The sequence below is a fragment of the Opisthocomus hoazin genome, chromosome 8 (assembly GCF_030867145.1).
Source record: "Opisthocomus hoazin isolate bOpiHoa1 chromosome 8, bOpiHoa1.hap1, whole genome shotgun sequence".
Classification (NCBI taxonomy): Eukaryota; Metazoa; Chordata; class Aves; order Opisthocomiformes; family Opisthocomidae; genus Opisthocomus; species Opisthocomus hoazin.
Genome location: NC_134421.1, coordinates 22,256,452 through 22,282,770, shown reverse-complemented (window position 1 = coordinate 22,282,770; position 26,319 = coordinate 22,256,452). Strand labels below are relative to the sequence as shown.

General features: G+C 43.2%; 2 protein-coding genes across 8 annotated transcripts in view; one reads left to right on the top strand and one right to left on the bottom strand.

Moving 5' to 3' along the window:
* The window catches only part of FGD6 (FYVE, RhoGEF and PH domain containing 6), a 74,158-nt gene extending 50,460 nt beyond the window's left edge, over positions 1-23,698 (bottom strand). For both annotated transcript variants that reach the window (XM_075428766.1, XM_075428767.1), the window contains exons 1-2: positions 23,613-23,698; positions 12,342-14,781 (exon numbers count right to left, since the gene is read on the bottom strand). In XM_075428766.1, the coding sequence (XP_075284881.1) occupies positions 12,342-14,781; positions 23,613-23,625 (2,453 nt within the window). In that variant the 5' untranslated portion in view covers positions 23,626-23,698. The remainder of the gene's footprint in view (positions 1-12,341; positions 14,782-23,612) is intronic.
* A 298-nt stretch (positions 23,699-23,996) lies between these two features.
* The window catches only part of VEZT (vezatin, adherens junctions transmembrane protein), a 71,072-nt gene continuing 68,749 nt past the window's right edge, over positions 23,997-26,319 (top strand). For 4 of the 6 annotated variants that reach the window (XM_075429517.1, XM_075429514.1, XM_075429523.1 and 1 more), the window contains exon 1: positions 24,038-24,099. Coding sequence is in view for 2 of the 6 variants with exons in the window: in XM_075429516.1 (XP_075285631.1) it covers positions 24,064-24,099 (36 nt within the window). In the remaining 4 variants the exon portion in view is untranslated. Of the gene's footprint in view, positions 24,100-26,319 lie in introns of all 6 variants that reach the window. The other 2 variants (XM_075429516.1, XM_075429518.1) reach the window with 2 other exon arrangements.

Genomic DNA, 26,319 nt, shown 5'->3' with positions numbered 1-26,319 from the left:
CAGCATCTTTATCGTTCTTCTGTCTCTTCCTCTAGTACTTCATTGCGGTTTTTTGTGGGTGTTTCTGTTTGTTTGTTTATTTTTAAGAAAGCCTTCAACATACAGGCAAAATTACACAAATTGAAGAATTTACTCAACTAAAAAAAACATACACCAAAACATCAAGAGAGCCAAGCAGCATACCTTACTATAACATTTCATCTCAAATCCTTTTTATGTTGTTACAGAATTTCACAATCCTTTCACAGCTGCTTGCCTCTCACGTTCCTCTGGAGAGGTAACAACTAGTATCGCTGGTTCATCCACATTCAGTTATTAATATCACCAATCACAGAATGTTCGGGGTTGGAAGGGACCTCTGTGGGTCATCTAGTCCAGCCCTCCTGCCGAAGCAGGGTCACCTACAGCAGGTAATCCCTGCAATCAACTTCAATAATCATGGCACATCCAGCTGATTTTTTTTTAGACCTAAAAGAACACTGTCTCTCTGTGGAGCAAAAGCTGCTAAGGATGTTATCTTTTTTCATAGCACTTCTAAATTGTAATAGCTGTAGGTAAGGCAGCAAGCCTCACTGACCGATTCCCTCAATGGATCCTAGCTGTATGCTTCTGGGAAATTCCAAGAATAAAAGACTCCAAAGACTAACGGAAAAAAATAATAATAAAAAAAAAGGCCTATGGTGTCTTTTCTGTTAGGTGCTATCTAAATTCAGAATCTCTCTTCTGAGGTATAAAGAAGGGCTGTAAATACAGAAATCAAGTTAGGATCCCAACACAATTTAAGCAGCAATTATCTGATTTGTGTACTCAAGATGACAAAAACTGAAATTATTGCTTGGTTAATAATTTCTTGATTTTGTTTAGTGAATTTCCTTTTCCTTTAACTTAACACTTTTTATTTAAGACATTTCAATGTCTTTAATAATTATTTACTGCAGGTTTTTGGAAAAAAGGAAAGAAGTTCTAGAAAGCAAGCATACTTGGCAAAGCACAAAGATCATAATGAATACTGACTAGGATCACTAGTGAGCTCCTATGGAAGTTTTAAGAAAATACATGAGGGCATTAGTGATCAGCAAGATTCATAAAGGCATCAGTTGATGTACTTTTTGGATGAGTTACATTCTGCTGTAATACCTCAGCTCCACAGCCATCCTGAGGCAGCCAGCATCAGCACATTTCCTTTTGCAAACCATATGCTGGAAAGCATAAAGAGGAACTTCATAGCACTCCAGATGCACCTGGGCCCTAACCCATCATATTCACCTCATCATGTAAACTTCAGAGTCTCTGAACAACAGTGACTGTCTACCATCAGAGCTAAAAAATTCATTCCTTCACCGTCCTCTTCACGTCCCCCTGTTTTTCAGTTCTCCTTCACGCATAGGGGACCATTAAGCAGTAAATGCAGATCAAATGCAGCCTGAACCACGTGGCTACTTATCCGAGTTATTCCTACAGCATCAGTCACCTCTCTCGTTTAGTGACAGATGCGCAGGTGGAAAGAGCTGAAGCTGAGCTCACGTTTCTCCTCTCCAGGTGTAGTGGACAGTGTGAGAAGGGCAAAGGGCTGGTGGATGCTGCAGAGGCTCTGGCAGTGCTGGCTTGGCTGCCAGCACTGAGGACTGGTTGCCTTATTGCAGCCAAGCTGCATGGGCTTCCACTTCTCTGCCAAAAAATGGTGCTTTTTCACAGCAAAAGAGCGAGATAGCAAGGTGTCCTCTCAAACAAGATTTTACACGATAGCATTATAGTTATGCCATTCGTTCTTCTGTAGTGACAACTCGATGATTTTAATAAGTTCTTCCTATTATTAGGACTACTAACAAAAAAAAAGGCAACAGACCAGGAGTTTTTATTGGTATGATGCCAAGGAACATGACAGGCAGTTCATCTCCCTTTTATTTATATTTTTTAAGACCATCTGAACAGATCGTGCCTGTAAGATTCATTAGTACCCTTCAGTAGGGTGACATAGCTGAGGAATAAAAATGACAACAGTCTTAAAAAAAAAAAAAAAAGCACCATAAAACAAGAGGCAAACAAACTGAACCAATGAACCCATGATTATCTGCATCACTTGTAACTGTTGTGCTCTATTCTCTCCGGGCTGGTTAGGGAACTTTTAGGATACAATTACAAACATAAACACTCCTCAAGAATCACAGCTAGAAAATTGAAACAACCTGCATTCTAGTTGAGCAACTCAAATTGAAAATTTTTTGTGCACATCAGGTTACTTTCAAACTGCAATTTAAAGACTTCGAGAATTGAAACAGAATTATTTTAAACACTGTCATGTGTACTGCATGCATATGTAAGTATCTACGTTTTTTTTGTAGGAAGTCGGGACCCTTGATGACAGCGATACACTGCCAAAAGAGAAGCTCAAGCCAACCTATTTGAAATGGATTTTAGTTCAGAGCCGCTTGTACTTTGAAAGCTGCCTGCTGCCTCCCGGGCAAAGGGCTGGCTGCAGAGTGGGAACGCTGGGAGCTCGCTCCTGCCAAAAGCAATGCCAACAACTACCCTCTCTGTCCCAGTCTGTCTTTACCTCCGGTGTCCCTGCTCACACCTGGGGTTTCTGGGCAAGGAGCGTATCGCAAACACTGCCAAGAGCTGCCACCACATTTAGCCTGTTCCATCATGCCACTGGCCGCTCCTTCTACGCTTGGCTGAGCATGCTGCAGACTGCAACACCTGACTTGCTGGAACCGAGTTATCCTAGCGCATGCAGCCAGCAGCATTTAGTTTAGAATTTGTTATCTTCAAGCCAAGACAGCACTTATTTCTTTCCTCAACAAGAATAAAAAAATAAATCTGACTTGCATTCTAAGCAAAAAAATAAGCAAGGCATTTGTCATATGTGTTTCACACAATAAATTTTGTATCTTTTTTTTTTAAGCAATCCATTCAGTTACCCTACTTCAGGCATACTATGATCAGTACAGTTGTGTGCATACTTCACTGCACGATTTTAAAAAGCGTGGTTTAAAAAAGGTGCAAACAGCTCTCGGATTATCTCCATATTTAGCTGTGATGTGAAAACACGAGCTTCCCTGGCCAGAGGCGCCCGTGTCCGCTCTCGCCACAGGCAGCCTCCCATGCTCGCAGGAGCGACCTTCCGTGGGACCATTGGCTGATGATTCCTCAGCTCCTTGGAAAGTTCAACAGAAACACACATGCATGCTTCAGACGTTTCCACACTCGCCATAGAAAAGCCCTATTTAAAAAAGAGAGGTGCCTCAGTTGTAAAAGTCTTGGAAAAAACTGGTGCCCACAGCAGTCCCGAGCAGCGTGGCACAGCCTCCCTTGTGACGGTTGCATCCCCTGGCCTCCGTCGCGGTGGCCCCAGCAAAAGTGACAAAAGGAGATGGCACCAACATAGCAGAATATAATCTGAGAGGATACAAGGGGACAGTCTCGAGCGTCCGTACAGGAAAGCGAGGCACTGCGGCAAACCCCAGGGATTTGAAACCTCGCCTGGAGACTTGTACAGGGGAAGGAGTCGCTGCATCAGCCCTTCCTGTCTCCACCCAAAGCTGTGAGAATGGATTACCTGCCTCCCAGGGTAGGTAAAGAGGGAATACTCTACAGAATTTACAGCTTTTTGCCTTCCCTTATTAATTCTTAGCCCTACTTCACAGGGAAGGCCACACACCAACAATGCTCACAGCCAAGACTTTTGGAAAAAACTCCCGGCATGGAAGTGAAAGCAAATGATATAAAACAGGACAACGAAAGCACAGTGCTCATTTACTGTCAAGACCTGCTATTGTAACTTATCTCAGTTCACAAAACAGACCCTAGTTGGAAAACATTTAACGGGAAAGGACAGCAGAATCAGAATAAAAAAATAGCACTTTATTTTCCAGTCACATGAAAAAAAAAAAACACCTACACAACTCCAGCACACACTGAGCAAACTTCTAGAAAACTATAATAGAAATGTGACAAAAATCTCAAAGTAAATGCATCAAATAGTAAAGAGAAAACTTACACCAAGTGAGAACTAAATCTCCTATTCATACCCATTCCAAACAAAACTGACTTTACCTTGCCAGAACTACCATGCCCTTCCAATGTTCAATTTCTTCAGCTCCACTAAAATCAAAGTTAATGGAAGACCCTAAATATCTTCTGTATTGATGGATCATTATTTTTACGCCTGTTTTTGGTGACTTTATCCCTGAAACCAGGACTGTAATACCTCTCTTCAAAAAGTTGCTTGTTCAGTTTAGAAATAGCGCACCACCTATTGCACTCCATTTTTTACATGCCAGATACCTAGAAGATGACAAAAGAAAGCTAAAGTAGCACACTACACAAAAGGTAGTCACTTAGAATTAAAATAAACATGGAGTGACTTAACTCTTACACACACGACTGCATGCACAGGAGCTGACACAGCTTCCCGGGTAGTCTGCCAAAAAACAGAGGTTGAAATAGTTTGTTTGAAACCAACGCTCACTAGCTGTAGAGAATAATTCAGCTGTTTGCAGGATTGGACTTGTCTCTCTCTTCCTCTAGTCTTTTGCATATATTAGAAGAGTGGGATTCAGACACTTTTTCTAAACTTTTCAGCTCACCTCAAAATCAATATAGAACATTCGACCCCCAGGAACACCACTGGAGAGGTGGAACCAAAACAAAAAGATCAACTGAACTCTGAAATCACTGAGCCATAAGGCTCAGGTTGTAGCTATCAAAGTGGCAGTTATGACAAAAAACCTCCTTTTATTTATTTACATGCATTGTAGATTTGTTCACTCCATTTCTGCTCGAGTGGAGCAGTTATTCCTGAGCACAAAGATATTTTAAGGAAAAATTAAAACTTGTGTAAACTTAATATTTTTAAAAGAAACTCCTTGGATTATAGCATCTAAAATAAAACCTGCCCTCCTTAACCTAAGTTCTGTCTCCTGCATTGAAACAACATAGCTGCATAGTTTTGTAAGTCTATTCATTAAAACATCTTCAATTGGATCAAATATAGATGTTGGGTGAACGAGGCATACTAATATCACTGTTGGCATTTAAATAATAACTGAAGTTAGTATTTTGATTGCTTTCTTCCTGAACATTTATTTTACGCCTCCCAAAAAAACCTTACTGTCTTACATATACAATTATATTAGACCTTGCTGCAGTTAAATATCGCTATATAAACCAGAGTAATACAGAGCTTCCCAAGCACACTTCCTGAGCCAACACTGAAAATAACCCACAGGAAAAGGCTGTTGTTGTGCATATAAATGGGTCTTTCATCAGTTCTCATGACACATTTCACTCTCCATTCCACATCTGAGGTACTCTCTGCAGCCACATTTTGTTAATCTGCAATTTGTACCATGGGTGGCAACTGGAGATAAAGCACGCTTGTTGGAGGTGGGGGAGAAAGGCCAGCATCAGGTGACAAATATGCAACGTTAAGTTAGCTTCCCCCGTCTTAAGGAAACGGAAATTATATAAAGAATGTCGAAATTAGGAAAAACACAATTGCGGAATAAAAGAGGAAAGAAAAAGATAGAGCGTTGGAGATTAATTCAAGAAAGTGCGTGACATCCCAGTTCCTGTTATCCATAAACAGGGGAGCTAGGAAGCAGGCTAAAGGGCGCAGGGTTTTTAATGGGCTGCTTGGCTTACTGCAGGCTCTCTACCCACCACACTGAGCCGCCCTTCGGCTGAAGGCAAGGGCCGACACGCTGAGTCGAGGCGACGTCACCGTGAGGAAGGATGAGGACATCCTTGTATTGTACCAGAGGGATCGATGGGAACAGCACAGTCAGGACATTTTTGCAATCTGCAGTGAGAACTTCTTCAGTGGGAAATGAAAGATAGCGCAGTTTATATCATTCAGTTCATCACAAACATTGCATTTACCCTCAAAATGGCTTTTTTAATGCATATGGACTGCATTTGCGTCAAGGTTAATGCGCTGTAATTTTCTAGGCTGCGCAAGGCGGTGACGAAAGTAACCACCAAACCTTCTGGAAAGCGGCAGAGGGATTCACCCAGCGGCCGGGCAGCACATCCCAGCAGCTCATGTCTCATCACCATCGCCAGCTTGCTCCCTCTCATACTCACAAACACATCCAGCCCTAACGACACTTGGCAAAAAGACAACATCAAGAACTTAAACCACACCTATTTTTATGTAGCATTTGCAATGCCACCCGATAAATGAGAAGTCTTTCATTATTGCACCTCCAACTCTGTCAAAAGTTTCCCTGTGTGCTGTGTCCACGTCACTGCTTCACCCACCTCCTTCTTTTACCAAAATCAACAGGGAGCCCTTGAAAAGAGGGATGAAAGAAATATCAAAGACAAAAATTCTCTTTCATTACAATCTTGGAGATCTTCACAATTGTTTTCATTTCATAAGACCTTTCAACTGTTTCAAGACTGGACTGTATAGTAGAATAACAGACTTGGTATTGGAAAAACACAGTTCTCCAACTCCTTTCTCTCCCTCACTGGGAGAGGGAGAGCATCGGACCTCACAATCTTTGCCAAAGTCAAAACAGATGAAATCTGCACATCTCGAACACACTGGATGAGAATGTGTCAAGATTCTTTTACAACAAGAAAGTTCCTACTTATTCTGATTTAAAAATAAAAAAAAAAGAGGGATTGGCGTACTTCTCCCACAGTGCTTGAGAAGATTTAAGTATTTTCCCAGAGTGCACATCATCTCCTTACAATATATGGATTTTATTTCAGGTCATATAGCAGACAAAACTGCAAAGCTGTATGACTGAAAACCACTCCAACACTAAGGAAAACTCCTTCTCTTACTGGAAAAGTAGACCACGGAAACACTGACTTGCATAAAGTTTCTTGTAAGAAAAGAAAAAAAAAAACCCAAAACACCCCATATGCTTTCCTGAGCAAAAAAAATTCACTGCGAGTCTTTCATGCAGTTTCACGTACTACTCTAGTAGTATAAAATAATTAACTTGACGCTACAAAACAGAGTAATTCTAGACCCAAGGTCAGCGATTTGACTAACCCTCAGGAAAGAGAAGGATCTCCGAGAGCGACGTACAGCCCCAGGGTAAGGGTCCCACCATCTGCACGCGCCCAATTCCTTCCCAAAGTCCTTGTGTCAGAGCATCAATATTCCCAAGCAACAGTACCACCACTTCTCACCAATATTTCCATTTCTCACTGATTTGGACTCTGATTAGATGCCCCTAACTTCATTACAGAATTTGTTTCTTCCTAGTCTGTAAAAGCAAAACGGGAGAAGTCAGCAAGACTGCATATTCCTTATGGCCGGCAGCCAAGAATTGCTTTGTCCATTCCCTGCTCCCGAGTGCCAGAGAGGCTTCGCATTCAGCCTCGCGGGGGACGGGAAGCGGGGATCTGAGCCGCCTGACTCACCCTTTGCCGACAAGCCCTCGGAGCTGGCAGAAGCCTACCAGCTGCATAACACGTACGTGAGAAAGCGAGGTAGGCAGGGGAGAAGAAAAAGGCAGGCTCAGGGAAGCAGAATATAAAAAGAAAGCCAGTGATAGCACATGACCAAAGATAATGAAGCCTGACAGGAAACCCAACAACATATTAGCAGAGCTATTTCATTAAAACCTGAGGTGCAATTGCAGAGAAAGAATTTAACGCACAACTAAGGGTGGCAGAAGCCAGCTAGAAAGCACAGGGGGAGATCGGAAGACAGGACAAGACAGCAGAGCTCATGGTGGAAAAGAAACCTACCTCCTTCAGATCAGAAACTAATCCATTATCATCTTTAAGAAGCAAACAAAATTAAAAAAATCTACATACCTGGCCTCTACTTTTCAGGAAATTATATCCCTCAATAAAATCCAGTAAAAAGAAAATGAGGTTTTCACATTCAAATCTTAGCATAAGGGTTTGAAAACTATTTTACAATGCTACTTAGACCCTGCAGTATTTGTGAATTTAGTGTTTCTCTTGAAATGCTTTTGAATGGGAATTTTGCAATTGGAAAAAAAAAAACCCCTTCCTTAATGCAGCCAGTCCCTAAACAACACCACATTTATCTGGTGCAATGCTGCTCATCAGAAGCATGTCTCAACCCTAACAAGGTTCAGTACATCAAAGAGGAATATGTATCAAAGCAAAGTGCTTAACCAGACAGATTTCAATACTAAATTCAATATTCCAGGAAGGCTTTCATGGCCACTTAATTGACCTCTGGGGACTCAGTCACCAAAGCAGAATTCAGTCCAGAAAACTAAGCTTACATTTTGTATTGAGATGCTCATTTCTGGAAAACCAATGGATTATTCTAAATCGGCAAGGGTGGGAGAAATAGGAAGCAGTATTTAATTAAACCAACAGTAAGTTCTCAAAGGATTGTTGTCACATGGTACTCCTCCCCCAGCCCCAGCTCTTTCCAAAGGAAAATCCGAGCCAGAAACACAATCATGATGACACAACTACAAATTTCATCAAAATCAATTAGCAGTCATGTACATTTGCAACATCTTGAAGGAACACTGTCCAAAGTAGCCGGTGAATACAGTATGCTATTCCCTGAAGCGCGAAGGAGGAGACTCACTCAACCTGAATTACAATTCTCTTGCCTAGAGCAATGTAAGAAACAGCCAAAGGAACCCACAAGATCCAGAAAAGTTTAAGTTTCTGTTTTCTGCAGCATGACAAATGTTCCAAGGCACGTTCACTGTTCCTTTGCATCTTTAGATTACTGGACAAATGTACACTCAATTTTACTTTTGGTTTTAAGGAAGATTTTGCTGTCCTCCTCAGAATAAAGGTTTGTCACTAAAAAGAAGATAACCAAAGCATAAATATTTCTCTTTTATTAGGTTTAAAAAAAAAATGGTGTTACTTCAAAACAGAACTGTTACAACCACTGGTCTCTGACAATATAAAGATAATGCTGGTACCAGCAGCACTGACATGTCACCTCACTTTTCAGGCCTGAACCATTAATTTATCCAAAAAAAACCCAAACCGAAAGAGCTGTTTCCCCTGTTATTATCTGCAACTGGATAATGATATTTAAAACTTCTTTTAACAGTACCTTTTCTATCTCACAGCACCTATTCTTCACTCACTTTGTTTACAGAGTCCTCACAATAACTTATTTACCTTGATTCTCCATTTTAAATTGGTAGTCAAACAGCTGGACTAGGACAAAATAAACAATCCTTAAAAACCATCTCAAGAGACTTCTTTTGTCTATAGTGGAAACTAAACATGGATTACCCGCTCCCAAGCTATTATCATAACTTTCTTTACTGAGAACATTCCCCTGAACTACTTAAAACAAGCGGAACCCATCAGTCTCCCATCCGCAGTGCCTGTCCCACCTCAGCAGCTCACACGCCACATCAGGACCCAAGTTCCCTTCCTTTCAAAGCCAAGCCCACCTTCTGCAGAAGGGAGGCTCACATCACATAACTCAAAAATCAAGTGGTAAGTGATAACTGATACCCTTCATTGATTACCTAGGCCCACCATATCCATTTAAATCTCTGTGGAGAGGCCCAAGCAAACAAAATGTATCTGAAGTCACTAAGACACATGAATTTAGGATAAAAGCACCAGAAGCAACTACCACTCTCCATTAAAGCATACTGGTGTCACCAGATGTGTTCAGGAGGAAATTTCTCAGTAACCACCACAGTACTGGATACATTATAAAAATTTCATTTCCTCCTCCAGAAAGAAATGTAACATGGGGTAGAGACAGCACCAAACTCTTCTAGTAATGGCAAGCCTGGCATTCAGAATTAATATACTGCATGTGTGCTATTATGACTAGAAGTGCAGGCAATTGGTCTACGAATTTCTCAGAAGAACAATCTCATTTGTACGTTGGCTTTAATCATAAGATAATTTGCTTTGAGATCTCCATTAGCAGTGTATTACAGGAATTTTGTGTTCTGTGATCTACAGAAAAGAGCTAAGTGCGTGTTCTGACAGGCTGGGGAAAACATGAGCGGTAATTATTTCAATAACATCAGCACTGTTTCTCTAACCGGTTTCATAATACCACTTGGCCCAGGAAATGATAAAAGGCTCTTAAAGAACTATGCAGAAAAGGTAAGAGGACATTGATAAAGAAACTTCAAAGGATCCGAGATAACAACAGATGGGAAAACTGGAGAAGCTGCCCGCCTGGCTCTGTCCGGGCAAGGACCTTTACACCTTCCAAGCCAGAGCCAAAATGAATACCTGTACCTGCTGTTCCAGTGGCAGCTGGTGTGGGTCAGGAGACCACTGCCCCATAGTGTCCCTTTTTCTCCTTGGGACTTCTTTGTTCCCTGAGATCTACTGAAGTAACTGCATGTATTAATCATTTCCTAAGGTAGTTTCTGACTACATAATTTAGTTTAAAATAAACACTTACATACAGGGTTCTGAATATGCTTTTCCATGGCATGCTTTTAAGAGAAAAACACAACACAAATCCAGTTACATCAAGAACATCCAGCTTAGGGAGCAGCTACAGTTGCAGACGTGCCAGGGTGCAAGAGATCACCCAAACCCTTAAAACACCTTTGGTACTGGGAAAGGTTTGCATGGAGAGGGAATAACTACAAACCTCTCACACTCAGCCAGGTAGGAAAACTACAGAAATTCACGCAAGGAGCAACTGCAGTCTCATGCCTACCATACTCCATATAGCAAAACAGGTCTTTTCCTACAGCAAATACATCATTCACCTGATCCAGAACCACAACACAAATTAAAATAGATAGCACAAACACATAAAATATATGCTTATTTAAGTTTGGTCTCACCCTTCTTAGGTAAACCAATAAAAGGGAATATTAAGAGAGTGTGGCCAAAACCCCCAAAAGATACCCAAAGATTAGATTTAAACAAAAAGCATACACTGTCAGGAACTTAAACTGTATAGAGACAAAACCAAGAAACACCCTACTGTAAACAAGAAAAATGTCCAACCACCACGTGAATAAATATACCTATACCAAGTCCATAACCAGAAAACCTGATTCCTGTGATAAGGCTTCACGCTTTTCACCAAACAGTCTAATGTTGAGAATACCAACTCTATAAACAATTACTGACAGAGGATGCCACTTAAACGTTTGCCTCCTCCTATATAAGAGGACATACTCCCCTAAAGAATGGCCAGCTCTCAGATTCTTTGGAGCATGTGTTTGCTACACACACCTCCAGAATTCACTGAAGCTTAGTAACTCTCAGCAAAAAACAAAGTTAATGTGACTATCTATAAGCTAGCTCATTTATTCTTGTCAACATGCATATACCCTCAACAGTGTAAAGAAGTTTGTTGAGGACTATGAAGTATACAGGCTGCATATTTCATTCAAATCCCCATTGCTGGTTTGGGATAGATCTTGAGGATCTGTAAGACCAACTGATCAGCTGAAGTTAAGAAGTTAAATAGTACCGTACCGGGTCAAAACAATGCTTCACCTGCTACCACACTGTGACAGGCACAGCAAGCGATGCCATTTGGGGAGGACATATGAGCCTGGCCACTATCTGTGGCCTGTTCCTCTTCCCAGCATCCATAGACACAGTATTACAGGTATTACAAGATCTGTTCCTGCCTATTCCATTTTGCATCTGTTTCGGACATATCTGTGAATCGGTCTAATCCTTTTTTGAATCTGCTGATATTAGCTGTCCCTACAACCTCCTGAGACAACAAAACACAGCAACAACCTTCATGCAGAGTCACCAAACCCTGTCTTTCAGTAATATTCTGCACGACTCATGCAGAACTCGTGCGCTGCTACTACCTGTATTGCATCTGGAAGCACAGAGAGGTACAGAAGACTCGCTACATTCAGGGAGAGGCTATATCTTTTGTTATACCCAAAAAGCTTTCAAGACCTGATGAAGAATTCACACACCCAAAAAGCCTGTCTGCTTTTCCCAGCTCTATCAGCTGATCTAAAAAGATAGTCATTCCACCTGCAAACCTAGCAACTATGCACTCTATGGACACTTATTCAAGTTCATCCCAAGACTGTGGTAGGGTTCATTCCTCTCCATTTACGTATTCTTGGATACAAACACATGACTGCATCTGATGTGCTTTAAATCTGGAAAAGCACATACATCAGTTTCCCACATTTTTAGTAAAAGCACATACGTTAGTTTCCCAAATTTTTCTCATATATAAGGAATAGCTAGCTTATTTTTCCTCTTGACTCTTTACCAAGTGCAAACAGTTTTCAAAACACCGAAAGCATATAAAGATATACAGCAATGACTGTCCTGCTGACATTTAACAAAAGGGTACAGCCTCTCAAGTCATCACCTAAACATGTTTGCAACCAACAGAGTTACAATGGAGCTGTTTAACTTCCCTTTTTTCTTTATTTTACCTGCCAAGTCTCAAATGCCTGCTTGTAGCTTCACAAGGCTCCTCAACCTCACAGAAGCCAGAGCTCTGGTCTTTCACGCTGCTGGAGTTCTGCCATTCGAAACAGAGATTTCTCCCAGCACCCATAGCAAAAGGCAGGTTCTCATACTCAGGTATTTCCTCATAGTGACGCACATTCTCATACTCTGGAGCACAAGTGCTGGTTACAGAATTCAAATGCATTTGTGACAAATTCTCTCCTGAAAGTACATGCCCGTCTAAAGACTCCAGCCTTTGGTTACTTCGCACCTCAGGTTGACTTCTGTTTCTCTGCCTCTTCTTCTGTAATGCCGGACTACTTATTTCTACAGAATGCGCCTTGGCAGATTTAGCTTTCCTTTCACTGCCTACAGATGCTATATTCCGGTTGCTACCACTTCCATACCCATCGCCGGTGGAAAGGTTGGCAATAGCACTATCCATTGACTGGCTGCCTTTAGACAGAAATTTCTGGAAGTCGCTTTTCATCAAGCAAACCGACAGTTTCATGTTGAGAAACTTCTTTAAGCTATTTTTCTTCTGATGGTCTTTGCAAGGCTTGTCTGTCCTTTCCATTTCCACAGAAGAGAGAGATTTGGCCCTAGGCTTTGTCACAACAGTCAAGTGGTTGAAGCTGGTAGCAACGTTAGCAGTTTTTAATGATTCAGAATTTCCTGAAAATGGAAGAATAGGATGAGGTAACTTCCAGACAGGTTTCTCAGAAGAACGTCTGGGTATGTCACAGGATGACAGTGTGCCTTGCTCCTTGGCTGGTGGATGTGTGAAGTGAGATCCTTCCAGAATGCCGTTTGATTTGTGCTCACTGGAGGTGTAAGAACTTTTCTCCACAATCTCTGCGGATGCAGCTTTTTTCAGCAGGCCAGCAGCTGGTAGGCTGTGCCTCTGCGGTTTCTTAGGAATGATTTTTGGAGAACTTTCATCCTTTATTTTAACTTCTTTATCTTCCAGTTTTTGTGGGGAAACATGGAGGCTATTGGAAGCAGATGAGTGCTGACTGCTAGTTAATTTGAGTTGCTTTGGCAAACTCATGGACAAAGCATCACACCTGACAAAGTTAGTCCTTTTGTCCACAGCATCTAGCATACTGGTATCATCTGTCATCTCATCCATGGAGTTAACTAAGTTCTGGTCTGTATCTAAGGAACATTCAACACTTTCCACCGAATCCGAAGTTTTGTGTGACAACTGAGGCAAAAGATTTTGTGAAGTTGACTCTTCCATAGCAGGTTCCGTCACCTGATGCATTTTATCTGCATTGCTTTGAGTTGTGTCACATTTTTCAGGATGATGCACTTCTGTATTATTGTTGTAGCAAACGCTTTGGCCAAGGATATTAATTTTTGCTGGCTTTTTAAAGCTGTGCTCCACAAGCCCGAAGGAATTTTTCTCTGTGTTAGATGGTTCCTTTTTTCCTTCCCCTGTGGTGTCTATGCCATCCTGACGGACTAGACATGCAGCACGTGGCTTCCTTGGCTTAGGGATAGGAAGCATTTTTGAGCTCAGGATTGAAGATGTTTCAGAGGAGGTTTTATCAGCGTCTGCTTTCATACCCACTTCACCTGAACACATACTATTGCTACTTAAATTTTCGTTTTCCAGGATTTCCTGGTCCAATGGGCAAGAGCAACTGTGGCTATTTTCAGTCAAACTAGGATAAATTTCAGACATCTGAAACTCATCAGCAGTGAGCTTACCATCAGTATTTTGTTGCTTCCCTTTAGCCACCTCAGAAGACGACAAAGACTGTACGAGTTCCATAAACTCTATTTTAACATCGTTCTTGGAACTGCTGCCATCCCCTCTGTCAAGTTTGTCTGCATACTTGTGCCTCACAGGACTGCTGTTAGGAAACACGCCATGAGTTAGAACATCCTTAAGTTTCTCTTCCAAAATGCTGGCTTTCAAAACCACTTGATTTCTGTTTGCCAGTTTTTCACTGTGACTGTTGCCCAGAGCTAGTGTGTTTTTTTCACCGACTTTGATGTTCTCTAAGTTTTCAAAATGCTCAAAAATGATCTGAGATTTACAGGTGTTCTCCCCATTTCCAACCTTATGCAGACATTCAAATTTGCAAGATGACATTGGTAGAATATATGCTGTGTTATCAGTACTCCCTTCAACCGCTTCATTTTTGTAGTTCAAGTGGTCTAGCGTTTGAGAAGAATCTCCCCTGTGCTCCTCAAAGCTTTTTGTGCTTTTTCTAGTAGACAATGGAGGTTTAACTTCCGGAACAGATGAACTCTTGAGAACCTTTGGCTTCGGTGCAATTGCTGGCTTGGTTTTCTTTGCTACTTGCATAACACTAGAAAGCACAACGTCGGGCTTTGGTGCAACAGGTGGAGGCGTCGCCTTGTGTCCTACCACAAATTTTGGTTTGGGGGCCACCGGTGGCTTCTTAATTTCTAGGAAGGATGGAAAACAAAGACTTTAGTCACCATCAGTCCACATAACAACTTCACCTGCACCACTGTTATTAGAGATTTTGTAACATCTAAATCACACAATCTACAGGATCTCAGTTGGCATATGCATACATTTTTCTCTTAAAAGCATGCCTCCTTCCCTACCACTGCTTTTTCACTAGTTGCCTTTCTTTTTAACAGGCACAATCAAAGAGTGGCAGGAAAAGTCTTCAAGGGTAACTTGTTTGTTAAAAACCAGTTTAACTTTCTGAAAGTGCATATCCTTCCTCAGATGCTGAAGTATGATGCTAATAAAACCAGAGCAGTTCAGCCTGGTTTTGCAGTTTGAACTCATTTACAATACCTTTTAAAAATGGTGCAAATGTGCTAAGTGCTTCGTGTATAATAAACGACAAAGATAACAGAACAGCCAGGGTAACAACCAAGACAGTTCAGTTCCTTCCCCTACCACCTCTGGAGACATGTAGCTAAAATTCCCCTTTCCCTTCTTCTTCTTTTCAAACAATATTGAGATGGATTACTGTACCAGCTGTAAAACTGGCATGTCACTACCACCAGGTCAGTGAAACGAGTCTGTGGTATAAAGTTCATGCAGTACTTTGTAGCAATTCAGTACTTTCCTACTGTAAAACTCAAATACTATTTCTATGCATCTTACAAAATCACTCTTCCCAACATGTTAGTGTCTGACCTAGAAACAGTCACCACTGCTGTGACTTATGACCCACTTGACAGCACAAGATGACAAACCCTGGGGAGAGTGGATGGCAGGAAAAGGAGCACATGAGCAACTTGGAGATTACGGAGTTTTGATCGTGTTGGCTTTTTTGGGTGCTTTGGGATTTTTTTGGTTGGTTGGTTTGTGTTTTTTATTTTTAAGGTATGCCTGAAACACTTTAATATTGCAGAAGATCATTTATGACCAATTTATTTCCATATGCTGGAATAATTTCAGATTTTTTAAGTACTTGGATTGATTTTTTACATATGAAAACTGATTTACAAAGTAAATAAGTTTCTCTTTCTGTTTTTTTCTGTACTACCTCTGTATTTGTTATCTCTGTTTTGAATAATATTTTTATATACTTTCAGGAAGTCATACACATGTTAAATAAAACTCTGAAGAATGCATGCTAATTAATGTTTCACATGCACAGAGATTGGGTAAGCCATTCTTTATTACTCCCTTTGAACTGTGGTTTGGTGTGTGGTTGTTTTTTATCATCATTATTATTACAGATGTGCAACTATACCCTAATCTCCAGCCTAGAAATATGAGAATAAAGTTTGAGGCTTGGGGGTTTTTCTGTTTTCAATATTTTTGTTTGTTTGAAAAAAAAAAAAAAAGGCAGATGCCCTCAGTTGCAAGCATTTCCCAAACACCAAGCCACTGCTCTAAGCAGACAGCCAGAAACAATGTGTCTACTATAGAAACAGGAAAACCATGTTTTTCTAGGACATGAATCACTAAATGGTATCCAGACTGACTCCGCTTACACTTGGAATAGCTGCCCTTGCTGTAACTATATGAGCAAAGAGGTAGACCCGATGATGACAGAGATAATTTTGGGGACATTTTGCAAGAGGGAATGCAGAATTTCTTTCCAAAGGTATAGCTGCCTGTAGCCACCGATGACAGCCAAGAGTGACCCAGCTCCCAGCTCCTGCAAAAGCCGCAACACCCTCTGCTTCTTGCCCAAAGACAGAGGTTTCCCACACAGTGAAGAGTCAAGAGTTTGCTACCAAAAAAAAAAAAAGTAGTAACCCTTTGGATGGGCAGCCACTGACCCCAAACAGCAGAAGAGACTTGTACTCTCACTTTCAGACAAGGCAATGGCATATTCAGCTGGTGAATGCAGCGATGGCAGTGAAGGAGCCTGTTTTCTACAGTAAAAACTGAGGAAGAGATGCCCAGTTTGTCACAGAACACAACGCAGTAGTAGACCTGGGCCATGTTCGGTAATCTTTATTAAGATATTAAAGCTCCCTGAAAACAGAAGAGAGACAGTCTGCTTGGGAATCCTTCCTGATGCCCATATGAGAGAAGCAGATTGCAAAAGATTCAGGAGATTAAACACTGGCTAGGTAAGCGATATCCTGTGGCTTATTTGTCCCACTCCGCAAGCTGAAGTCCATAAACCTTGAAAGTTTCTCAGTCTATAGTGGGACTGCCTAACATTTTGAATAGCAATCAAACTAGACTACTTTGCAGGGCTTTCAACTAGTATTTATTAGGGAGGACAGTCAGAAGTTACGACATGATACAATTACCTGAATATAAGATTCAAAACTAAAACACTAAAATGTAAAGGGATGCAAAGGAAACAAACCAGTTGTTTATACACCAATAGTGGAAACCTGTATAATGAACAGAGTGAGAAAAACTCACTTCTAATAATAACTGCGACTCAGTATGATTTCTGAAGCCTGCCAGAATTTTTCAAATTACTTCAATCTTAAAAAGCATTGAGACAGACAGAAGAGACCAGCAAATTGTGTGGTATAATAAAGACACCACTATCTGCTTTAAAGTGATTGCTCCTTTCATCTAGAGTAGATACGGGTCAACGTATTAAAAGGCACATTATAGTCTTGGTATCAACACAAATCTGCAGTCAACCGCTCAATCAGAAAGGAATGTGATGAAGAGCCCTTCCAAACACGAGCACAACGCGAGAGGAAAGACTCCAGGAAGGGAATGCATACCAATAGTTTTCCTCAACAAAGTATCTTTAAGTTTCTGAAAAATACAAGTGATGAACTACTTCTAAAAAAAAAATCACAGCAGGTAAGCAAGGGTAAAAGTATACTAGATTTCGAGTAGAAATCAAGAATTAAAGTTCAGTTGGTTAGAAAATAATTTAATTCACGTTGTGTGGATTAAAAAAACAGTTCTACATAACATAGTGCTTTAAAAGGGACAATTTCACATCCTGAATAGAAAAAAAACTAAGTAGGAGGCAACTGTATATAAAGGTGTAAGGAATGACTGGAAGTCATATGAGAATGAGTTTTTGTTACATGACAAGCATAAGCAATCCTCTTTGGTGAAAAACAATAAATACAATCAAGGAAATGTTATACAACAAATGCATGGAGTGGTGAGTTGTTTGGACACGGGGCTTTTTCCTGGTGCCATGTGGAATTGTTCATCTAAGAATAGATATGGTTGGTTTAATCCCCATTTTAATCGGGGAAAAAAAAAAGACACAATGAGATCTCATAGCTGTCCACTGAAGTTTGACAAGTTCAAATTAGAAACAAAGTGTTAAAGTTATTATTAAACCCAAAGGATAATTAACTACAGGAACATCATGCCTAAGGTTGTGGTGGAGCCACTGGCATTTACAGTCAACCTAAACTCACTTTCCGAGACATGTAGAAATTTCAGATGAAATTATGGACTGGACATTGGATTTTCTGGCTTGTCTTACTCGGGAGATTAGACTAGAGAATCACTATAATTTCCCCTGCTCCCACCTCCAATCTTGCCCTATTTCACAGAAAGGAACCCTGTACCCAGACTAGTGTCATGGGTTACCAGTAATAAACCCGAATGTAGGAGCAGAAACACAAGGTTTTATTTGCATGAACAGATTAAATAATTAGGAGCCAGAGAAGCAGACAGATAGAGCCTCCGACTTGCTTGACTAGACAAAGGAAGAAATCTATAAATAAAGTGACTAACAAAGCTGCCATCGCCAACAGGAAATCTACTGCTCATCTAGGAACAGTCACCACCGTGTTCAGCGCTGAACAACAACAACAAAAAAGATGCTTAAAAATATCAACACACCCAACACCCTTAAAAAAAAGTGGATTAAAAAGGGCATTATTTTTCTAACAATAAATAGCCATTAGCACCATCTATGCAGGTCAATGTATACGCTCTTCATCCGACTTCAGGTCACAGCACAGAGAACAGACATTTGTCACTCTGGTGAATTTACCTCCTCCAGCGTGCTGAGGAAAAAGCAACACTTGTTCTCATCCTGCCGAGCTCCTCTGCAACCAACACTTAGCACTGCTCAGCTAGCACACGTTCCTGTCCTACCTTCAAGCTGGGTTAGAGGAGGATGAGAACACCCTGGAGCAACTTCTACTCTCAGTGGTTTGGCCTTAAGTGTTCTTTTCTGTTCTTCAGATGACAGGACTTGGCAACTGAGGGCCTCACTTAAAAATGCTTGTGTGTCTTCTCCTATGCAGTATCATGAATGAGCAGGAAAGCAAATGAGACAGTGCAGTCTTAAGCACTATTGTTACACAGCTTTAAACCTTCTCCTCAAATTTTTACCTCTTGTTATCTCGCCTGCCCAGCACAGGGAGAAAAGAAGATATATGAAGTGGAACTAAGGAAAAAAAAAAAAAAAAAAATCAAATAGCACTACCTGTTCTACAATAAACCCTACTATTGCTAAATGACCATTTTCCCAGGATTATCTTTATACCCATACGTTCGAGATTACGTTAACAACCTCTACACTTGGGACCAGCAAAACAACAAGTTATGTTCACCTGTATCTGTCCAAGAAACAGGGACAAACGGTTCTGGACGCTGTTGTGCAAACATAAGCTGATATTCCTCTCCTTGCAATGCTCCACATGAACAGAGGCCTCTCTCCTGGCACTCAGGGTCCCCTACGGGAATGCCTCCAGCCACCAAGAGGTAAGCCCGTGGCAGAATCCTGAAACGCACCCTAAACCAATATCCTTTTTGAACCATAAAACAGTAGGAAGACAGTAAAACAATTCATCAGTGTGACAAAATTTTGACAGCAGCTGGACCTAAACTTAAGGTATGGGTACACAACCAAGTCACTGTGGGATAAGCCAAGGTGTGAATTTTCAAAAAACAGCTACTCTCTAGAACCTGGCAATATGTACACTCTTATCTTACCACACAGTACGCGAAATAGTTTATTTCTTTTCACCTACAAGCTGAAATTTATTTCACATGTACTAGGAAAAGGAAAGGAAATGACTTGGAACAGTTACCGCTTAGCAGCTGGCCTACTGCAGATGTACGTACTGGCTTTCTCATAGCACATTGTTTACATATGCAAACTGTATTCTCAGAGTTAGGAAAGCACATCTGTAGGCTATATATGAAAATAATATGATGCCCAGAAGGTATCTACCAAGGGATCTATGTGCTGTTCTTTCTTACATGAAGGAGGAGCTCGCTCCAACAGACAATTTACTGTTCCTGGGACCACTTTCAGCATAAAATACTACAATTCTCAGACACAAACCAAGAAAGCTGATGTGGCTTTTAAAAGGCATGTAGGGAGAGAGATAATTACTGCTAAATGTTTGCGATACAGTCAGAGATTATTGCAATGGCAGTTACTAAACTGGACAGAGAAACAGATAAAGTATTTTAAAACTCCCGTTCACCAGCAACTTCAATTCTAATGACTCACAACAAGGCTTTTCAGTTCAATTATTTTGCTTTCAGTTACAGAAAGAAAGTTTTATTAGGTAAACCCCTCGAAAAAGTATTCTGATCTCATTAATTTATTTCCTACAAATGTGTATTTATTTTCTCATTACGCAGAAGCGCTGATTTTCTCAGGTGTCACAATGCTCAAAAGAAAACAAAAAAATGAATGAGTCATGACATCCCGGAAGATAACACATGTAGTTCTTAAAATACAGGGGGAAAACAATGGTTTCCAAGCCAGTATGGTTTTAGAAAACATCCTAAATAAACTGCAAAAGGAAAATATTAATTTTTAAAATCTCAAGTTGTTCAATGACTTGTTGAAATAAAACAGAAAAGTTGGACATAACTTTAGGGTAAGGACAAGAGATGAATAAGCAACCTTTTAAAATCGTCTGTGGAGAGCCAAGCAACTGTAACGAGACTTGACATATGAGAGGGTTAAAGGGACATTCAACCCTGTAGGTCTCATCTTTTCAATCCTTGAAAGCAATGAAATTTGATTGGAAAAGTCATGTTGATTTTGTTTATTCTGTTCCTGCTATGTTTTTTTACCCCTTTGAATTACATTTTTGACATTAAAACACACTACTCTCATTGCTGTTGTCAAATCAGGTTTCAAGTCTAACTTATACATTCTGCCCACATTAAATAAGCTGTACAGACTCACATGCAAGGACTGTTTCTTCAGCAAGAAATAATAAATGTCAAACTCATAACTCTGAGCTTTTGTTATTCCCTTTTAAAGGCAAAGCACATACTTGAAGACAGCACAATAGTTCCAGGCAGAAAATGAGTAAATGCGTGTTCATCAGCATTGTGTACAAAGAATATGCAGTACACGAGAAAGCAATGAAAGAACAGCTATAAATGAAAGTTGAAACCAACAAACAGGTTGATCACTATAATAAGATAATTTTTAAATTATCTAGAAATATTTAAAATAAGTGCTATAGTTGCTTAGTTCTCACAAGTCCAAATTAACATGTACATTTTTACACATGTAAGCAACAGCTATGGCAGAACTCCTGCACCTATCACTGAATCGCATCCAGCTCTGGACCAAGATGTAACTGAAACAATTTTGTAGAGGAACTAGAAAAGATATATAGCACCAAACTGAAAATGCACTGCATTATGTACAAAGGGCAAAAGGCAAGCTGGAGTGGAGTTAAGGCTGGGTTATCAATGTTGGACCTCTCGCAATGTCTGTCTATGGGCTGAAGCTGTGTTCGGCATTTCTGGCCCTACCACAGCTCCCTCAAGTAGCACAGTATCTCTTTCAGAGGGCCCTGCATATCGAGCTGAAGTCGGTGACATCTGCAAATCCTACTTCAAAATATTAAACCCATACTGATGATGCTGTACAAGGTTGCTTTGTTCTAAAGATACATTAAAAGAGGACACAAGAGAGAGACAGTCAAGCCCTTCAAGTTAAACTCAAGGAAGAGCAGAAGGATTTCTAGGCATTTAAAACTCCATCTGTAGTCTTTGCACAGGATAACATTTTTATTGAAAAGCTGCATTACCAATCTGTATTACCAGAAAGCTAGCTTACGTAGCACAAACCAGAGTAATAGCTGAATTCACAATCTAAACAATTTCAGTGTAGAAAATAGATCCAATAGATCACAGGACTGAAATTCGGAGTTGGTAAGTTTTTATTTGAGCAACAGCTTTATAAAGCACTTCTATATTTCAGGAGCTAAGTTCTGCAGCAATGCAAAGAGATCGATGTCTTCTGAAAGTCCTCAGTCTCTTCATACCCTGCCTATGAGTTCCTTAACTGAAATGCCAAAAGTTGTCATGACACTGTCAGCAGGATCGTGAATCTCCAATCCTGTTTCCCATATATTTTTTTATACTCACATAATCCATCACACACAAAATCCCTCTTCAGTAGCCTTCACATAGCCCTCAGCTTCCCTCTTCCTGCCCGCCAGGACTCTTTTTACACCTTTCCCTTCAAATCCCTCACAAAAATTCACATTTTCCATGAAACTCTCCGACTTTCATCTTACTGATACTCCTCAGCATCCCTCTCTCCTTTGCCTCCTAAGTGACTTTGTTCACCAGATTCCCTTCCTCCCTGCCTTCCCCACAAACACCATCGCAACATAAACTAGAACAACGGTCACACGACCTCAGCTCTAAAAGTCCTGAAATCACTGTTCAGTGCTGAAAATCTACCCAACTTTCTGAAACACAGTACCGTATCAAATTTTATTTTCACAGCCCAGCTGTAAGCTCTTGAGCACCCCCTAACACCCCTCTTCTATTTGCACAGCTGTTGCACTTTGCAAAGAGCAGCGGTGAGTCGTGCTACCAGCGGCACTGCCAAACGTGAACACACAACGCAGCTGTTCAGCAGAGACGATATCCTGCTTCCTTACATGTTTTTCCAGATCTATGCAAAATCAGTTCTATCGTATATATTAAAGTTGGAAAGACATTAAATGGAGTGGAAGGATGCATTAAATAGCTTTTTTATTTTCCAGTAAATCCTGATTAACTAAGAGAGCCCAGACAACTTAATTAACTGGACTTTATAAGAATTTGACATCTTTGAGAGGAAAACACTGAGAGTTAGGCTGATGCTTTTGCTTGATGTCTGTGTACTGCTTTTTCTTTAGCACAGCCTCCCCCCTCCCCAGCCCTCACAGCAAGCACTTGGCCGCGGCAGGTTTGCGCTGCAATTCGTTGTGTTTCCACCCAACGCACCGTAACTCACGCGTGACACCTTTTCAACGCAGAAAACATCTTCACGCGGGCTAAGAAAGGAACCCACCGACCCAAGAGCCGGGTGCGCAGAAGCGCTGACAGCCCAGCACCGCCCAGCCAAGCGGCCGAGCCACACCGGGAGCGGCTCCCTCGCACCCGGGAGCGCCACACCGCGCACTTCCCCCGCAGCTCCTCGAGCCGCAAGGCCGGCAGCGGTCAAGGCAAAGGGGCCAGGAAAGAGAGAGGAGAGCGCCCAACTCGCCCAGTTCAAACCAGCAGCTGGCCAGGCTAGGGGAGAAAGCTCTGCAGCACGTCCGCCGCTGCCCGAGGGCTCCAGCCCGGGCGAGCCGGACCCAGGCAGCGACGCCCCGGGAGCGGGGCCGGAGCTCAGCCCGTACGAGCCGGAGCGGGGCCGGTCCGCCCCGGGAGCGGGGCCGGAGCCCAGCCGCTGACAAACTTCCGCAGCTCCGCCAAGTCAGTCGGAGCGGCCACGCCAAGCCCGGCGCTGGCTTCCCTGCCGGCCGCCCGGCGGAGCCCCCCGGCAGCTCCACCCGCCGCCAGCGGCTCAGCCCCGCGCCAAGCGACCCGCTCCGCCGGCCGGGCGGAAGGGGACCGCCGCTCGCCCGAACTTTCCCCGGCCACTCACCGGCGGAGCTCATGGTGCTCCCCAGGCGCCGCGCCGTCCCGCCGCTCGTCCCTCACGCCACGGCCCCCCTGAGGGCCGCGGAGAAGGCGCCCATTGTTCCCCCGCGCCGCCTCCCGGCACCAGCGCCCGCCGCCCCCGCCCGCCGCCGCATAACGCCCCGCGGCTCGCGGCAGAGTGAGCGCCGGCAGCGCCTGCCGCCAGCCCCCCCACCGTCGGCAGCGCCCCCTGCCGGGCCCGCACCACGCCCCGGCCCAGCCCCGCCCCTCTCCCCGCCCACCAACCGGCACCTCCCACGAGGCGCCCGGAAGCGGGCTCTCGCCGTGCCTTCTGGGAGCTGTAGTTCCCCCCGGCGCCAGGCAGGGCCCGGCAGGGCGGGGAGGGGAGGGGCCGCCGGCGGCGCGGCGGACTCCGTTTCCCAGAGTGCCCGCAGGGGGTGGCATGGCGGAGAAGGATGACACCGGAGTTTGACGAAGAAGTGGTGTTTGAGGTGGGCGCGGGGGCGACCCGGGGCGGGCTGGGCCCGTCTCTCTCCGCCCCTCGCCGGGGCGTCGCGCCGCGGCCCCCGGGGGCGGCGTGCGCCGGGCGGCCCGAGGTGATGGCTCGGCGTGAGGCGGGCGCGGGGCCCGGCCGGGGGCAGCGCCTGCGGCGGGCAGCCGGCGGCGGGCGGGGCGGGGCGGCGTGGCGTGTCCCGTCCCGCGCCCCTCCGCGCCGGCCGAGGGCGGGACCGCTGCCGAGAGAGGGAGCCGGGCCGGGGGGGGGGACGGGGCGATCCTTTGTGCGGCGGCTGCCGGGCGGCCTCGCCCCCGCGTTTCGGGCTGCCGGCGCCGCAGCGGGAGGCCCGTGTCTGCCCCGAGCCGCCGGCCCTCCAGAGCCCCTCGGGGCTGAGGCGGGGGGAGGGGGGGCTCGGCCCCGGGACTGCCGGCGCAGGGAGCGATGCCCGTGTGCGAGGCTTCGCTGGGCTGCGGGGTCGGGGCAGGGGCGGCAAACCCGCCGTGTAGCTGACAGATCCTCCTGCCGAGCCCGTAAAACTCACGTGAAAGGTGCGTTTCGGCACGCGCTGCTCTGCGCAGGAAGTACCGGAACTCCCTGCCCTTCCCGGGGCCTGTGTTACGGACAGGCTGGCACAAACCCCTGGCGGCTGCGTGGCGGGGCTGCTGTACCGCGTCGGCCTTGTTTAAAACAACCGTTAAACACCTCTGCCGCGGCGGTGCAGGGACAGGAGCAGGTGGTTTGCAGCAGGCGGATGTAAATTGCACGGCCGTGGAGGGCACACCTGGTTTTGCAGGTGGACAGAGAAAGTGGTTATAGAGAAGTACTGTCTTTAAAATGACGTGGTATTATAATACTAATAAGGCTTCTGGTTTTACCAGGATGCAAAAAGCGTAAGGAACGCTTTTTTTGTGTTTAACCACAATCAACCTTGAATCCTATCAATAAAGTCTGATATTTATATTGCTGCTATGTGAAATCACATCCTTTAATGACATAAATCCATGGTGAGCATTTATTTCACGGGTATAGTGCCTGCCCTCTGCATTTCCTTCTCCAGTAACAGTGATACTCGTTTTACAGTTCCACAGTTCTTCAGTTCATGCAGCATTTACCTTTCTGATTGAAAAAGTTCTGCTGCATAGGGAGTAATAGATCTGCCTGTGTGTGCGTATGCACTTACTATTTTCTTTGGGTTTTGGGAGTGCATTTCTGTTAGTAGTAAAGGCTCTTTGATGTATTACTCTATCGTGTGGATATATACATATGTATATGTATATATATACACACACAGGTATTCTGGGTGACATAGTAATGTATCTTTCATATATTAGGATACAACTACAACATCAGATCAGCAACAGTAAGGAAAAGTCAGGGTTTTTTGGTTGGTTGACTGGTTGGGGTGCAGAGCTGGGTGACATACCTGCTGATAACAACAGGTATCTTGCAATACCTGCAAAAATTATCTTCAGAGATGTTCAGGACTGTTCCTGCTATTGTAGAATGAAGGCTCCACAGAGAATTGTGCACATCCTCCACGCAGATGAGCCAGAGGTGGGAATTAGGAAGGAGTGAAAAAGCATGAAGATACCTAATGCTGCAATGTCTTCATTTTTTAATTACTGTTTTAATTTCTCACTTGGACCCCAAACTCTCCACCTTAATTATCTGTGGTTTTTTGGGAAGCAGCTACATTTTTTCTGCACCTCAGTAGGTCACTTCCCATGTTATTCTTCAGCGGTCACTGTTGCAAGGTGGCCTTCAGCATTTAGACCTCGGTTACTGTGAGCAGCTGTTTTCTCTGTGCTTTTGGAGCTCTTGTGAACAAGATACTGGTGAGTATTATAAGCAGCAGTGGTGTGCTAACAAATGCATAATCAGGAAAGAATTGGTCCTTCATGTTTTTTATGCCCAACAGAATGGGTAGGAGAGGGAGGAGAAGCAGAACAGGTTGTATTTCACCTGTTCCACATCGCAGTTATGGCCAGTGTTACCTTCTGCACATTTTTCAGGTCATAGCTCTGTCCAACAAGCCCTGAATATATCAATGACAGGTGTCTGCATTACAAATTTTGCAGCATCAAACAGATGATGGATTGTTGATGGATATTTATGAGCTTCCAAGGACCTATCATTTTTCTCTCTATCAAAGTATCTTTTACATTAATGTATGTCTGAAGGAAGGGAAGCACAAACATGGCATCACTGCTCTGGG